The sequence below is a fragment of the Mesocricetus auratus genome, unplaced genomic scaffold (assembly GCF_017639785.1).
Source record: "Mesocricetus auratus isolate SY011 unplaced genomic scaffold, BCM_Maur_2.0 Super-Scaffold_100018, whole genome shotgun sequence".
Taxonomy (NCBI): Eukaryota; Metazoa; Chordata; class Mammalia; order Rodentia; family Cricetidae; genus Mesocricetus; species Mesocricetus auratus.
Genome location: NW_024429199.1, coordinates 31,091,032 through 31,106,589, shown reverse-complemented (window position 1 = coordinate 31,106,589; position 15,558 = coordinate 31,091,032). Strand labels below are relative to the sequence as shown.

At 41.5% G+C, this 15,558-nt stretch overlaps 1 protein-coding gene across 4 annotated transcripts in view; it reads right to left on the bottom strand.

Annotated features, from left to right (window-relative positions):
* Adgrg6 (adhesion G protein-coupled receptor G6) overlaps positions 1-15,558 on the bottom strand; it is a 126,956-nt gene that overhangs the window by 10,476 nt on the left and 100,922 nt on the right. For all 4 annotated transcript variants that reach the window (XM_040728158.1, XM_013126847.3, XM_021224404.2 and 1 more), the window contains 6 exons: positions 13,633-13,678; positions 12,269-12,375; positions 9,829-9,956; positions 8,474-8,742; positions 7,272-7,368; positions 5,107-5,390 (listed from right to left, as the gene is read on the bottom strand). In XM_040728158.1, the coding sequence (XP_040584092.1) occupies positions 5,107-5,390; positions 7,272-7,368; positions 8,474-8,742; positions 9,829-9,956; positions 12,269-12,375; positions 13,633-13,678 (931 nt within the window). The remainder of the gene's footprint in view (positions 1-5,106; positions 5,391-7,271; positions 7,369-8,473; positions 8,743-9,828; positions 9,957-12,268; positions 12,376-13,632; positions 13,679-15,558) is intronic.

The following is a 15,558-nucleotide window of genomic DNA, read 5'->3' as shown; positions in this document are numbered from 1 at the left end:
CTTGACCTTTTGGGGATCTAAAATATGAATTATTTTGGGAGTCACATGCAGACTGTAGTCAGAGAGGATGAGTTCAAAGAACTCATGTAAAACATTATTGAAGTGCTAGGAACCCAGTGCAATAGAAGCTCCCAGGAATCCATGAGGGTGACCGTAGCTAAGACTCCTAGCAGTGTGGGGTATGGAACTGAACTGGCCATCTCCTGTAAGCAGGCAAGACTTTTAGATTATATGACTTGCCTTTAATCTTGATCCATATAGAGCTATTTAACTATAGGAAGGGATATGTTTGTTAGAAATGTGAGTCCCATGTGGAATTCCTTCCTTCGTCTGACTCAGGCAGAAACATGGCTTTTAGGAGTATATGTAAAATGAGTAGCTATTTCTCTTCTTTTCTTTTCTTTTCTTTTTTTCTTTTTTTTTTTTTTTTCGAGACAGGGTTTCTTTGTATTGTTTTGGATGCTGTCCTGGAACTCGCTCTGTAGACCAGGCTGGCCTCGAACTCAAAGAGATCCACCTGTCTCTGCCTCCCGAGTTCTGGGATTAAAGGCATGCATCACCAACGCCAGGCAGCTTCTAAGCTCTTAAGTGACTCGGCACCCAAGACTAACCACCTCCCGGGTTCACTTGTCCCTGACACAAAGCCAGCTATTGTTAAATTGGGTTTATAGCTGTTTTTGGAAATGTGCTTTGAGTCTTCTTTTCATACTACAAAGACACCCTTTACAAAATTATTTCTCCGTGGCACAAAATGCCCAGTCAAAGGATGAGTAATATATTTCCATGCAGAGAGTCATGTTTCACCCACTTGATGTCGTTTTGGGTGTCTGGAGTTGAAAGGTGGGTCTTCTTTACCTTGGCAGCAATTACACATGTGCATTGTGTGTGTGTGTGTGTGTGTGTGTGTGTGTGTGTGTGTGTGTTGCTGTGTCAGAGCTTAACTTCCGTGAAGCTCCCAACCGGGCCAGGGAGATTCCGCTGGCATTTGAGCTAGGGCATCCCCAAATTTAGCCTAATGTCTTAGTCTGCCAGTGGGATTGAGAATAAGGACCGTACCTGTTGAATATCAAACAAAATTCCCATTAATTTATTAAAGCATATTTGCTAGTGTTTTAATAAATAGAGGTAGAGACTAATCTCCTAAATGAGAACACTGACATGAACTGAGGGGCAGTTAAGGAGTTTGCTTCAGTTTTATTTCTATTGAAAACTATACATTTATTGTGTGTCACCTGTTAATTTTCGTATATGTAATATATTATTAGTTATTTCATTGTCAGAAGCAAACTGACCTTGGGAAAGTTGTTAGATTTTTGCACATTAATAAAGGCTGTCTGTTTGCCTATTAAAAAGGAGACTATGTCCTCTTTCTGAAGTTCCTGTTTTTCATATGTAGGAGCCTGATTGTAAAATCACAGGCATTAGATAAAAATGTTTCATTGACTCCCATGCACTACACAAATGTACATGATTTCTGCTGCTCTGGGCATCTTTACGTTAGCAATGTGAGTAGCGGCAGACATCTCTGAGCAGACTGATAATCACTTTTTTTGTGTGTTCACTACAACAGCTCCTGAGTGCAGAACCATGCAATGCATCTATCATGCTCTCACATGTGGGTACGGAAGAGGGCCTTGTTGGACTTGCAGCTAATGGATACTGTCCCCCCCCCAAAAATAGAAAATGGACGATTAAGTTACAGGTATAAATTAAACTTTACAACTTGAACTTGTTAGGAAAGCCAAAATTATAGGTATCATATAGAATTTAGACAGTAGTTAAATAACTATTCTTTCTGATCCTCTTAATTTCAGAAAAAAAGAATTTTCTCAGTCTCATTACCCTATGGAGCTGACTCTGTTCCCCCTTTTAAAACAGAGCCTCTTTATGTGACTCAGAATGACCTAGAACTCAGTATCTACCTCCCAAGTTCTAAAATCACCACCACACATGACTCTACATGCTTCTAATAAAGCCTAAAGTTTTTACAAAAAAAAAAAAAGCTTCATGTTAAAGGTAAAAACCAGCTCACCAATAAAAGTCATTAAAAATGTATATACTGTTCCAGGCAGTTTTTGTATGGCCTGGCTGGTAAACTAATTCTCCATAGAGCCATGTCCTTAGTCTCAAGGTCTTTGCATTTAGGAGGAAATGTTTTTTAGTATCACTGGATGTGGATAAAATTGCTCAGAATGTATATGATTTAAAAGCAATCTTAAAGTCAGTGATTTATATAGAGCACTGACTTGATGACAGCTGATATTTTTCCCTCTCGTCAAGAGACCCATGCTAGGAAAATTAGAGCATCCCAATTCTCATTAATGGAAATGGAGCTGTACCGACAACTGTAGCTGTTGAAGTTTACTGCCAGGAAATTCTAACAGCGAAACCAAGGTTGGGCTGGCAGATGACTGTGCCTTTCAAGTACAATCCTGCAATATAAAACCATGGAATTCCTAATGCAAGTGGACACTCTTGTCAATATTTACTTGGGCACTTTTATGTAGTGTATCATAAAAGAGATTAAATAGAGGAATATTGCCTTTGCCGGGCTGGATCCCTGTGTAGATGTGTTCATACACTACAAATTTAGCTTCCAACTTAAGGATATACTATTGAGACGTATTACTCCACATATTCATGCTAACAAGCTGGCATATTTATGAGCCTGAATAAATTTGCTGGATTACTTAATGAGTATTTATACCAGCAGCACCTTGGATTGGATCTAGGCCATGCTTGAGGCCTCTCCTTTCCCTCATGCAGCAATATTATTTATTTACTACTCCCTGCACATCTACTTTGTAACAACTGCTTCAGTTAAAGAGCTAGCAGAAGTTGCAGTTCCCTTCCGGTAGGTACTGATATCTCAGGTATGGCAATTGGGAATGACCAGTGAGGTGAATGAGTTTTGAGGAGTACAACCCTGCTTTCTGCCCCAGCTCAGATTTGTTTGGATTTATTTAGATGTTCTTCAACACACCAATAACTGTATGAGCATAAGAGAGGATTCAGCAAAATCAGTAGTTCTCATTGAAAATAATCCAGGCTCTGGAGGAATAGGTGCTGAAGACCGACAATCCCAGCATTCAGGTGGCTATGCAGTGAAATACACACACACACACACACACACACACAACACACACCACACACACACACAACACACACACACAACACACACACACATACACACACACCACACGTACACACACAAATAATATAACACACAACACAACACACACACACACCACACACACACACACCACACACACACACAACACACAACACACACCACACACACACACCACACACACACACCACACACACACACCATACACACACAAACACCACACACACATAACACACACACACACCACACACATACACACTACACACACACACCACACAACACAGCACACACACCATACATACACACACCACACACACACATACCACACACACACATACCACACACACACCACACACACACACCACACAACACACACACAACACACACACACCACACACACCACACAACACACACACACACACACACACACACAACACACACACACCACACACACACACACCACACACACACACACCACACACACACCACACACACACAACACACACCACACACCACACACACACACACATACCACACACACACCACACACACACAACACACAACACAGCACACACACCATACATACACACACCACACACACACATACCACACACACACATACCACACACACACCACACACACACACACCACACAACACACACCACACACACAACACACACCACACACCACACACACACACCACACACACACCACACACACACACGCACACACACAGAAGGGCGAGGACATTTCAGACTCGACCATTTAATTTCTTATGATGTGTTTCGCTCATGGTACTCCAGTACACAAAAGAGTTTTGAACGTGGGTGTCACTTAGTAGCACTGGGCAGTCTATGGGGCTTCTGGCAGTGGAACCAGCATGTATCCCTAGTGCATGAATGGGCTTCGGGAGCCCATTTCTCATGGAGGGATAATCTCTTAGCCTAGATACACAGGGGAGGGCTTAGGCCCTGCCCCAAATGATTTGACAGATTTTGATGATCCCTCATGGAAGGCCTTACCCTCCCTGGGGAGAGGATGGAGGATGGGATGGGGGGAATCATTGGGAGGTATGAGAGGATGGGAGGGAACTGGGATTGATATGTAAAATAAAATTGTTTCTAATTTAAATTATATATACATATATATATATAATAAAAGAGTTTTGTCATAAAAGGAGATTGGTATCTTAAAAATGTTATGGAAAGACTTGGAAAGCAGTGCAGAGGCCTAACATGTGAGAGGGCCTAGGTTTCATCTTCAGCACCACTAAGCAAAGAATGTCATTTAATTTTCAAGATGTAACTGGCAAACGTTCATTTAGAGAGTGCATCATGGAATCAAAATTATGATTGTATGACCAGATATGGTAGGCAGTAGGCAGAGGCAGGTGGACCTCTGTGAGTAAGAGATCAGCCTCTGATGTTCTGGTGTATATAGCAAGTCCCAGACTAGCTAGGGCTATATAGTGAGACCATTTCTCTGTCTCTCTGTCTCTGCCTCTCTGCCTCTCTGTCTCTCTGTCTCTCTGTCTCTCTGTCTCTCTGTCTCTCTGTCTCTGTCTCTCTCTCTCTCTCTCTCTCTCTCAAACCTACACAGTTTGCATAAAGGGTAGCAGCAGCAGCCTGAACTAGAAAGAAGACAAAAGTTGACTGGCCCCCTTAAACTTCTAGCTAGGCTCTTGGCTAACACTTTATGCTGCCCCATACTCCTTTGCATCATGCCATATTTCTTGAATACCTGCTGTCAACAAGGCACTGTTCTAATGTGCCTAGAATATATTACTAAGGGAAGAAAAATCAGCTAACCTTTCCTCTCTTTACCTAGCCAAGAGCTTTCTAATGAATGGCCACTTGTGCTTGAAACTGTGCCAGGTACCTAAAGCAGTAATAGAAACCTGTTCTGTCAAAAGGGAAGCTGTCTACAAATATGATAAGGTTAGAAAGCAGCCGTTGCTTGGGTACCACTTGTCTTACCTTGTAAAGAATTGAAGATGGAGAAGAGGTACATGAAAGGGATATTTAAGGGTCCCCAAGCAAAGAAAGCAAAACCCCACGTCATGCCCAGCAGGAAAGTCAGGCTGACCACGCTGCGCAGGTTCCTTAAGACCTCTTCTCTCAGGGTCCGGTTGCTTCTCTTTCCGTTCCTCCCACAGATCTGTACCATGACCACAATGAACATGGCCACATTCAGGAAGAACATGACTCCAAAGTACCCAGCACAGCTCACATAAAATACCACGGGGTCCTGAATCCAGCAGCTAAAGGGAAACGGAAGGAGAACAAGATAAAAGAGTTTGGCTACCATGCCCTGTTTACGCGTGACTTTCCTTGACCTGGTTTGCACAGCTTGCAGAGTTCTTTCTGAAACACCTATGAAAAGTCTGCTCACTTCTGTGGGCTTCAGGCTTTGCTTTGATCCTTTCACAGGCAGTTTTTTATTTGGGTGGTTTTGGATGGCTGCTGTCTTGATCTTGTTATTTGAGACAACATTAAAAAGCAAAAGAGGTTGCTTGTTGAATTCTGATTGGTATGAGTGGATGCTTGTTTGCTTAGTTCTAAACCACATCTGACCCTTTCTCTTGTGTGTCCTTACTCGAACAATGGAGATTTTCAGCATTAACTTTGGCTGTCCTTTCCTGTCAAGGGGTGACCGTGTAGACACCATCCCCCCAAAATAACATGGAAGCAGAAGTCTGCTAAGAGGTTTTTGTAAGAGCCGTAGTATTAGGGCTGTCTGCTTATGTCCCTGTGAAAGAACCAGGAGAGTTCCTGAGATGTTGACTCTGGTGAGTTTTACCTGCAGCATTAATGCTAGTGGTCACCTATGTCCCTAGCTCCTTGTCATCTATGATTAGCAAATTTATACTTCTTTGTCACATTGAATGGAGGATTCAGGAAACAAAGCAATTATTATTTATATAACTGTTCTAGTTGCAGCAAGACATTATGAAGTTACAAGATCCATGTACAGAAGTTTCTTGCATACAATTATATCAGATGATAAATGGAAGAAAACTTCTAACTATTCTGTGTTGCAAAGTCTCACTAGGGTGAAGCTGAACAGCAATACAATTTTCAGATGCCCTAGTGTTTCTTTAAACTATGGAAATTCTTGAGTACCTAAAAATTCAATAATTTCACTAAATCAAATTCATCTTAAAATGAAGTGTCCTTATTTTGGCTACTGAGGTGAATGCTGTCTTAAACATCCTCGGGTCCTAGAGCTCAACATGACTTCTAACATACAATGAATGCGCACTAAATGAGATTTTGTGATGGCACAACTTGAAACAGAGCTTGAAAATCCTATGACAACTAGGGAAGATGGATTTCACAGCCATTCATTTAAACTGATTCAGTTAAAAATTTAGTGTTTCTCATAGGGGTCCCCTCAATAATGCTGCATGTCTGTAACACTAAACTTCCTTTAAGTATGGAAGTCTCCCAAAGATCCAGGAATTCTTGTTATAGGTCCAACTTGTTTGGGTTTCATAGTGTTGCTTCCGAAACACAAAAAACAAGGGAAGGCTGTGTGGAATGAAAGCTGATTAGGTATAGAAGTGTAAGCTATCCCTGAAGTTTACATGATACATCAGGGTCTCACATAATAAAAAATGTTCAGTAAGCTAACGGTAATTCTTCAAATCAGTAGACATTGATGATCCACAGTATGCCTGATGGGGTATATGACAGTCAATTGCTTGAAAAACATGATGGCCTTAATCTCAGTGACCTTAACTTGGGAAGTAACGTTTTCCCCAAGAACTCACGGACCTCCCTGTGTTCTGTAAAATGCTCATATTGGCTTTGGGTTGTTTCTGCTACTGCCGATATGTCTGGGTTGAAGGAGGAAAGAACAGTACAGAGTCTCCTCCAACTGAATGCATCTTCTAAGTCTAGCAGAGAGCATCTCAGGTGTCTGAACTCTCCAGACCACATAGTACTGTGGTATTAAAACAAAGAAAGGCAGCTCTGAGCATTGAAATGATTGATCTGCGGCAGAAGGACCTTGGACAGATCATCACAGGTGAACTAAACCCTTCGAAATCAGGGCATATTACCATGGTAACTTACACTAACCTTTACAAGACAAAGTACATATCCCATTCCAACCCCCCCTCCAAATGTGTATTACTTACAATTCATCATCCTGTTCTTTCCCATAACTTTGTTTTCCATATACTTCATTTTGTTTTCTGCTTGCTAAAATAATGGACACCACCAAAGCTGGAAGACCTGTCATAAAAAGACCATGACATTGAGAGGGTTCCTGAAGACTCTGGGATGGCCTCGCGGGACTGATACTCTTGAGTAAATGAGAGAAAGAAAAACCTCTACAGCAGAGGTTCAGTTTTCTTCGAGTGGCTAGACTGGTTGGTTCAAATTGACAGCGAAATTCCCTCCTTAACGTGGGATGTGTCACTCTAAGTGGCAATAGTTAAAACCTACTCATGAATGATAAGATACTTGAGTGTTCTTTTGGGTCTGGTGGTACTCACTGGAGGTCTAGATCCTGATCCTACAGAATGCAGCACCAGCCAGGATGGTTGTATAATCGATGCTGCATGGAGCTTCCAGAGGTCAGAAAGATAAGGAGAAGGCAGCTGCTTTTACCCTTTTTGATAGGGAACAAAGACTTTAGGAAAAGCAGGGGTAAATATCAAGTGTATGATGTCATTTCTTTTGCCCACAGACACTCGGCAATACTCCTATATCTGTTTCATGGAGCCATCCATGCCTCCTCAGTTCCTCCAGAGACCATTGGATTTTCTCATGGCGGGATGTGGAAAACTAAGGGATGACTCGGCCTTGACTATTGCCATCTGAAAAAGATACGCGCTTGGGCTTTAAGACGCTTCACTCGACACAAAACCCAGATAAAGAAAGCCATCCAACAGGAAGATTCTCAGCAGGCCTTTGGATATCTGACCAAGGATCCAGGGTAAAAAGCTAAATACTTCTGTAAATGCCTTGGTTGCGCATGTAAAAAATAACACTCTTTTTCTGGCTTCCACAACAGGGATGAGTAGATGTAGGCATTTAGCTGGCTACTATATTTGGAAGCATAATGGGTGGTCAGTTGCTTCTTTAGCCCCGGGTAGGCTGGCACTGGCCTCAGGAAATGAGTTTGCGGTGACCTGGTGACTCGGGAGCTAAGGCTTTTCTTTCATTCCTGAATTCAGTGAGTACCGGTGAGGGGTTCACAAACGAAGAGAGCTGGGGGGACCCAGGGCGTCTCCGCCTTGAGATTGTCTTGTCTGATGCGTGTTACGAATCACAGTACTTCTACGTGTCATAAAACAGCATGATGCACAGGGAAGGATGTTTGCGGGAGGCTTACCCCAGCCAATGATGCAGAACTTTAGAATGTAGCGGTGGATGTAGGTGTTGAACACTTTCACAAGAGCAATGTACATGTGGATGGCTTCCAGCCCCATCCAGGTGAACGTAGCCAGGAGGAAGTAGTGCAGCAGGGCAGCCACGGCTATGCAGAGGCCCGCCACATCAAAGGAAGTGATCCAGCCGTCCAGGAGGAAGAGGAGATTCAAGAAGAGTAGGGCCGAACTCAGGTTCATCAGGATTTTGGAGGGATAATCCCTGCGCAGCTTCCTAAGGGTGGAGAAGGAAAATGGAATCAAGGAGTAACACTGCACACCAATGTTTTAAACACAGAAGTCTGTTCCTGTTTCCCACCATTCTTGGCGGTAGGTAACTCACACACAAGATATGGCCCCACCACCGGGAGGAGAGAGGATATTTATGCATATTTGCCAGGTTCCAAAGAGTTTTTCAATGTGATTTTATTTCAAAACTGTTTCCAACATCCCCCAACTTGTTTATATGGAGTTTATATTTAAGTTTATGCTTATTTACTTGTCTATTTTTGAGACAGGGTCTTCTACTGCAGATCAGGGTGCCTTGTAGTCTACTATGTAGCCCAGACTGTCCTCTACCTTATGGAAATGCTCCTGCTTGAGACTTGAATGCTGGGATTACAGCCATGAGCCACTATGCTCACATTTTGTTTTTAATTTAGGAATTTTTCCAGTTACAAGAATTAAACATTTAATCAACTAATTTATGTGCTTGTGTGTGTGTGTGTGTGTGTGTATGTACACCTTCATGTGGATGTCAAAAAAACTCATGAAAGGGCAATAAAACCCCTGTAACTAGAGTTACAGATGGTCATAAGCTACCTGATAAAGGTGATGGGATCCAAACTCAGGTCCTTCTGCCAGAGTAGCCAGTGAAGCTACCTGCTGAACCATTCCTCTAGCCCAGGCATTTTTATTTAAAAAGTAATTTCCTTCACATTGTTTGATGTTTCTTGATTTTTAATGAGTCAGAGATCCCTTTCAAAAAATTTCTGGTTTCAAGAATGCTTGTATATAATTCATGAAGTAATATCTTTACCTTTTACAATGCAGCAAGTATTTCATGTCATTTTAATTTACGTGCATGTTAATAATCTCTAACAGACTTGAATCCACTTTACAAATGGAGATATAGTACTTATAAACTAAAATTCTATACCTGTTAAATTCATGGTGCATGATCTTATGGGAACGATGAGGATTAAAAGCAAGACAGCAAAATGACTCCTAAACTGCAGGATTGTGTTTTAAAGCTGAGGCCATTTTCTTGTTCACATTTGCAATTGTTAGCACTGGGCTTTGCAGATGGAAATATACTTACTCAAAAGCAACATATGTTAGGAGAGTTGCAGCTGAGAAAATGGCAGATATTCCACACCCAATATAGGTGATGAAAGTGAGGACCTTTGTGTTTCTTCCATCTATTTGCGAGGCACTCCTTGGAAGATCCTAACAAAACATGGGATGCAGTTGTATTATTCCTCTTCCATGACAGTGGTGCTTTATGTCATGAGAAAGTTCTCAGTTAACACTAGAGCAGTTCAATCGCAGGGCCTAGAAACAACGATGCCCACCAACACTGACAAAGCCACTTGCTGCACTCTTGTAAACAAAGCCAAGAAAGAAAAACGAAGCATTATTACGGAAGTAGGCACACACTGTTTCAAATCAGTACCTCCTCATCTAAGCCATTGGTACCCTAGTGTCAGCCAAAGATTGAAACCACAGGGTTGCCCCAACAGAAACGGTGGATGGTACAGTTGTCTTGCATGATAAGTTAACATTCACACGTGTTTCTGCAAGGATAGGGGCATGAGTATAAATGGAGGCCACTGTGTAAACATGGCCAGTCTCTAGGCTAGGTGAGAGATGCTCAGCCACGAAAAGCCTTCCCCTTCTTTGACAGCCCAGGGGTCCCTCAAAACACAAGGAAGACATGTGCCCATGGCACATGGGATGGGGTTCGAGTGAGTGCCACTGGACTCCAGTCAGGTGCCTATATGGTACACTCCCTGAAGGATGAGCTATAAAAGAGAAATTAGGAGCTCTGAAGGATCAGCAAGGATGATGAACTCTTCAAAGTACTGTTTCCATCTCAGTAACACAAATGACCAGCTACTATATAAAGTAATGATGGAATTTTACACACTGACAGAAATTCTCACAGAATTCAAATATCACCTGATGCCTTCTGAGAATGACCACATGACAATTATATCCTTCTAAGCCAGCCAACATGAAGCTAGAAGAATGTAAAATAATTGGAAAGTCACCTTTATTACAGAGAAATGTAGGAAAGGATATTAAACATTTTCCAAAGTTATAGAATAAAAGATATAAGTTTATGTGTCATGGGAAGACTTAGACTATCTTATACAAGTGAGCAAAGAGCTGGTAACTCTAGAAGAAAAAACTATGACTCAAGTGTTGGTGGTTTGGAAGCACCAAAAAGATGCAGACGCATTGCCAGAAAGGATGAATTTTGGAAAGTCTTTCTTCCAGCAGTTTATAATCTTACAAAAGAGGCCAAAAGGGAAAGTGGAGGAATTCACTAACATGCAAATCTCCGCACATGCAAACTTAACTTTCTACTCAGACAGAAACAGAAAACACAACAAACATTTATAAACCCACAATAAAATGTAAATGACATATAGTAAAACTGGTGGTTATCAGAGTAGTGTGCAGAGGTAGAGTCTGGCTGCATATATATCACCTTTAAGAAGTCAATTTTCTTGCCAGCACCTACTTGTCTGGAAATAAAAGTCACAATCATTTTCAAACATACATGCACATTGTTGAAATAATTAAGCTAAAGCTCATATAGCCGAGTGACTAGTTATGCAAGATAAGTGTTTTTCTGAAGGATACCTTTAGTCACTTGAAAGAAAAGAAAAGATGGGAGGAAATATGAATTTCTGTTTAAAATGCGTAGGGAAAACACACTATAGTTTAGTTGCTCATTTTAATCTCCTGAAAAAAAAACATATTTCGAGAGCACTAAAGTTACTTTCTGTGATTTGTTTCCTTCGTCAATGCCTTGGTCTTCTAGTCCAGGGCATTTGTATCCTAGGTTGTCAGAAAATTTACAACTTGCAGAGTTATAAATTCATATGACAATGGTCATTTGCGCAGGCCAAATAGTTCATCTGCCAAATATTGCAGCTCACAGTTGCTCAGTGCTTCCTCCCAGACCCCACAGGAAGAAGGCCATAGGGCCTAAGGGAGGAGATGAATACAACCTCCTGTATGCGATTCCAACCGGAAAAACTGTATCACTTCAATTCCCATTACTCCCATCTTCTATGAAAAAGGAGGTGTGGTTGATCCCTTCATGGTACACTTGTCCAAACAATGGCTACAATACACTCTAGTTGTTCTCCATACTGGTACAACACAAGTGTACCAGGTCAATGGTACTGACTCATGGGTGAGTTCCAACACGTCTGCAGGAATAAGATGAGTCTTGAAAATTGAATGGGATATATAAAACGAAACACTGATTTACTCTTTTAAAAAATGCAACCTCTTGAGTAAGCTGGCTAGATAGATTTCTTTTTAAGGACAGTAGAAAGGAAGAATAGAAGAAGTTACATCAAATGCCAAGGGAGAGAAACCTCGAGGGATCATCTTTCTAGCAGGACTGAAGTTACTGACTCAAACCACTAGCTTTCCTAACAGAGTGTCTTCTTCAGGGGAGAAATTAGTAGGGACAAGACATAATTATAACGTGTCAAAACGAGCCAAGGAGCTCCCCTTACCATCAGGACTCCGAAGTGAGTGAAGTGTGTACAAAGGCAGATGGTCTCCCCAGCATTGGAATCGGGGTGCGCAACACATCCTGAGGTGTTCCATCCACCAAGACTTTCTGCCGGAAGAAACGAGTGAAGAACGGTAGCAGTTGTGTGCTCTGTAAGGGACAAGAGCCCTCCTGCCTCAAAGAGCTGAGCTGTAACACGGGTGCCATTCTTGTAGCAACCAAGTTGTAGAGTGATTTAGAATCCTTGAGCTTCATCTCAGAATTACTCAGGCGGTGGTTTCAAACTGTGTTCCACAGAAATATCTCAGGGTTTCTGAAGTTGTTCATATTGAATTTTTAACAAAGTTTGAAATCAACTTTCATAAAAACTAAGATTCCTTTCCAAATGTTATATGCTAATGAGATCTCTGAAGGCCAATACATTTTTGCTGTCTGGGATCAGACTAACTTTTTGTGAAGACAGACGAGGAAAGGAGGTCAGCTTTCTTAGACTATTCTGTGATGTACACAGTGATTATCATTATGAAGACCGGCAAATTGTTTGAACACACCCTACTGATTTTTTTGCCATTATATCTGTCCATTTCTTTACATATGCTTAGGCACAGAATGATACTTTTAACCAAGTATACAATTCAATCAGGATCTCAAAAGGTGTACAACTAAAACAGAGCAACTAAACTGTAATAAAAACTGACAAAAAGAGACCTGGGGAACCACTGGACTGTATTTCTCATAAGCAAAGTAGCCGGTATGACACCAGAATGGATTTAGTAGCAACATGGCGTTAAGGGAAGATGACCCTTAAGGATGAATACATGGGGCTTCCTTTTGCACAGACCCTTACTCATTTCCCCACTCTCTACCTGGTGATTTCTTGATTTCTTGCATGTTCCTTCCTGTCTTGATGGCTCAACACCATTTTGGAGGTAACATTTCCCCAAGTAATCTATGATCTTTATAATTGCTCCTATGTTTATCTTCCCTCAGTAGGCTCTTTCACCCACCCCATAATTTTTATGCCTTGTGGATGATAAATAATCTCATCGGATCTATAATGGGAAGAGCTAGAGCTCATGTTCAACTGAAATTGGATCAAATAAAAATGTGTCACATTGCACATATACCTGAAATGAAAGTGATCCATTCATTCAAACTGTGAGTCAAATACATTCATCTATTGCAGTGACGAAAGTTATTTTAAAAGTGAGAATTGATTTCCCAAGCTATCTAAACTATACTTTGAAGCTCAGGTGCCCTTAAGTTGTGGTTTCAGGTGAAATGGGGGTAGGGTCACTGGGAATGCTTGACAACACTTGAAATTCTATGAGTCTATATTAAGTCCCCCAGGATTTTACAACTTACTATTTTTGTTCATATCCCAGAAGGCACAGATGGGACGATGCACTTCCTGTATTAACATAAAAATAAACATGCAAAGTTGTATTTTAACTGTTTAAAAGTCTCCACTGAAATGCAATGTCAAGGACATGAAAATGTCAAGGACCTCACAAAGATACTTATCAGTAACCAGATGCAGCAGCACCACCTGAGAAGATCAGGAGCCTGGATAGACCTCCTCTCCTAGAGAGGTCAAATCAAAATCAACTAGGACCCCCCACCAATTAGAATTACACTCACTTTTCTGCAGGACACTCACTCTCTGTTCCATTGTAAAATACTGAATCCACTATTATTCTTCATGTCTAGCAAAGACTTTTGTAACTTAATGATCATAGCATCGTCAAAACTCTCCCGTATGCCTAAACTCAGGGCCTCAAGAGGCAGCTGTGTACCTGCAGCTAGATTACATTATTCACAAAAAGTAGCCAGAAAATAGAAGCAACCCAAGTGAGCATCGACGGGTAAATGGAGAAAATCTGTTGTGTTCCCACAAAGGACTATCAGTCAATCTTTTAAGGAAGGCACGCCAGGCATTTGCTACAACACAGATGGATCCTGGAGGCATTATGCTAAGTAAAATAAGTCACTTCTGCAGGATCGTTACTGTCCGGTTCTCTGGGGTGACTGTCAGAATCAGATTAGTGCTGCAGGAACATGGAATGAATAGAGGTTGCTAGAGATTTCTGGAAGGTAAGAACAGGAAATTAATATTTAATCGGGGCAGAGTTTCAGCTGGGAAAGATTTAAAAAAACTAGTGGAGATATATGGCATATCTATTGACAAAAATGCAACTGAACTGTATATCTAAAAATGGTAAGTTCTAGTAAGTGTGTTTCACCATGGGCCATATACCAAGGTCCTCCTTTATGAATGCCAAATCAAATGCAGCCAGAGATGAACAAGGAGGTCTCTGAGGGTTCATCACAGGGTAGATTCTTCAGTGTTTCAACTCCAGTCCTCAGGCCTTATCAGCCTACTCACTTCCTGCCTGGCTATTGTGAGACCATGATCCAGAAACTCTACAAAAGTGAAAAAACTTGTATGTGAGCTTCAGGGGAACATATGAACTCGCATCTCCATGCATCACATAACTGGATGGCGGAGAGGGTCCTGAGATAAGAATACTAACATTTGGCATCTCTTAAGCTGCTGTACATCTCCCAAAGAATGAGTCTTTGCCTCTTGAGCTTTCTCTGATGCAATTCTTTGAATTTAAAATCACAAAGAGGAAGTCACAATCCCTGATCAAAACTTGTGCCTGCATCCCTGTATTTGAGGATATTCAAGTCTTGTCTTAAGAACAGTAGTCCTATTGGGCGGTGGTGGTGCACACTTTTAATCCCAGCACTTGGAAGGCAGAGGCAGGAGGATCTCTGTGAGTTTGAGGCCAGCCTGGTATACAAAGCTACACAGAGAGACCCTGTCTTGGAAACAAACAAACAAACAATTGTCAACCTCTTGGTCACTTCCATTCTCTTCTTGGGTACCAGGTAAGACAGACTCATTGGTGGCTGCTGCCAATCATGGTGCCTGTATATTGCCCCTAGCCTGATTAGCACATCTCCTTTCTAGAGGATGGATGTTACCCCCTCATAAAACGGGTTGGTTGCTCTTTATTTGTGCACTTCTCTGAGCTAGTGTGCTACAAGATGCAAGTACATGCAGCTATCATTTCATAAAATAACTCAGAAGACTTAAGTATTCTTCTGATAGATAAACCAATACAAAAGTTGTGCGTGGCGTTATAATCTTGTGAATGAGTTGGTTGTTTCTTGCTGTAGATTCTTCCTGTAGTTTATTCCTTTTTGCAACACACTTGGGAATTACTCCCCACAGTTCATCACTATTTGATCATTTACTGGGAACAGATTCTCCCATGCATTTGG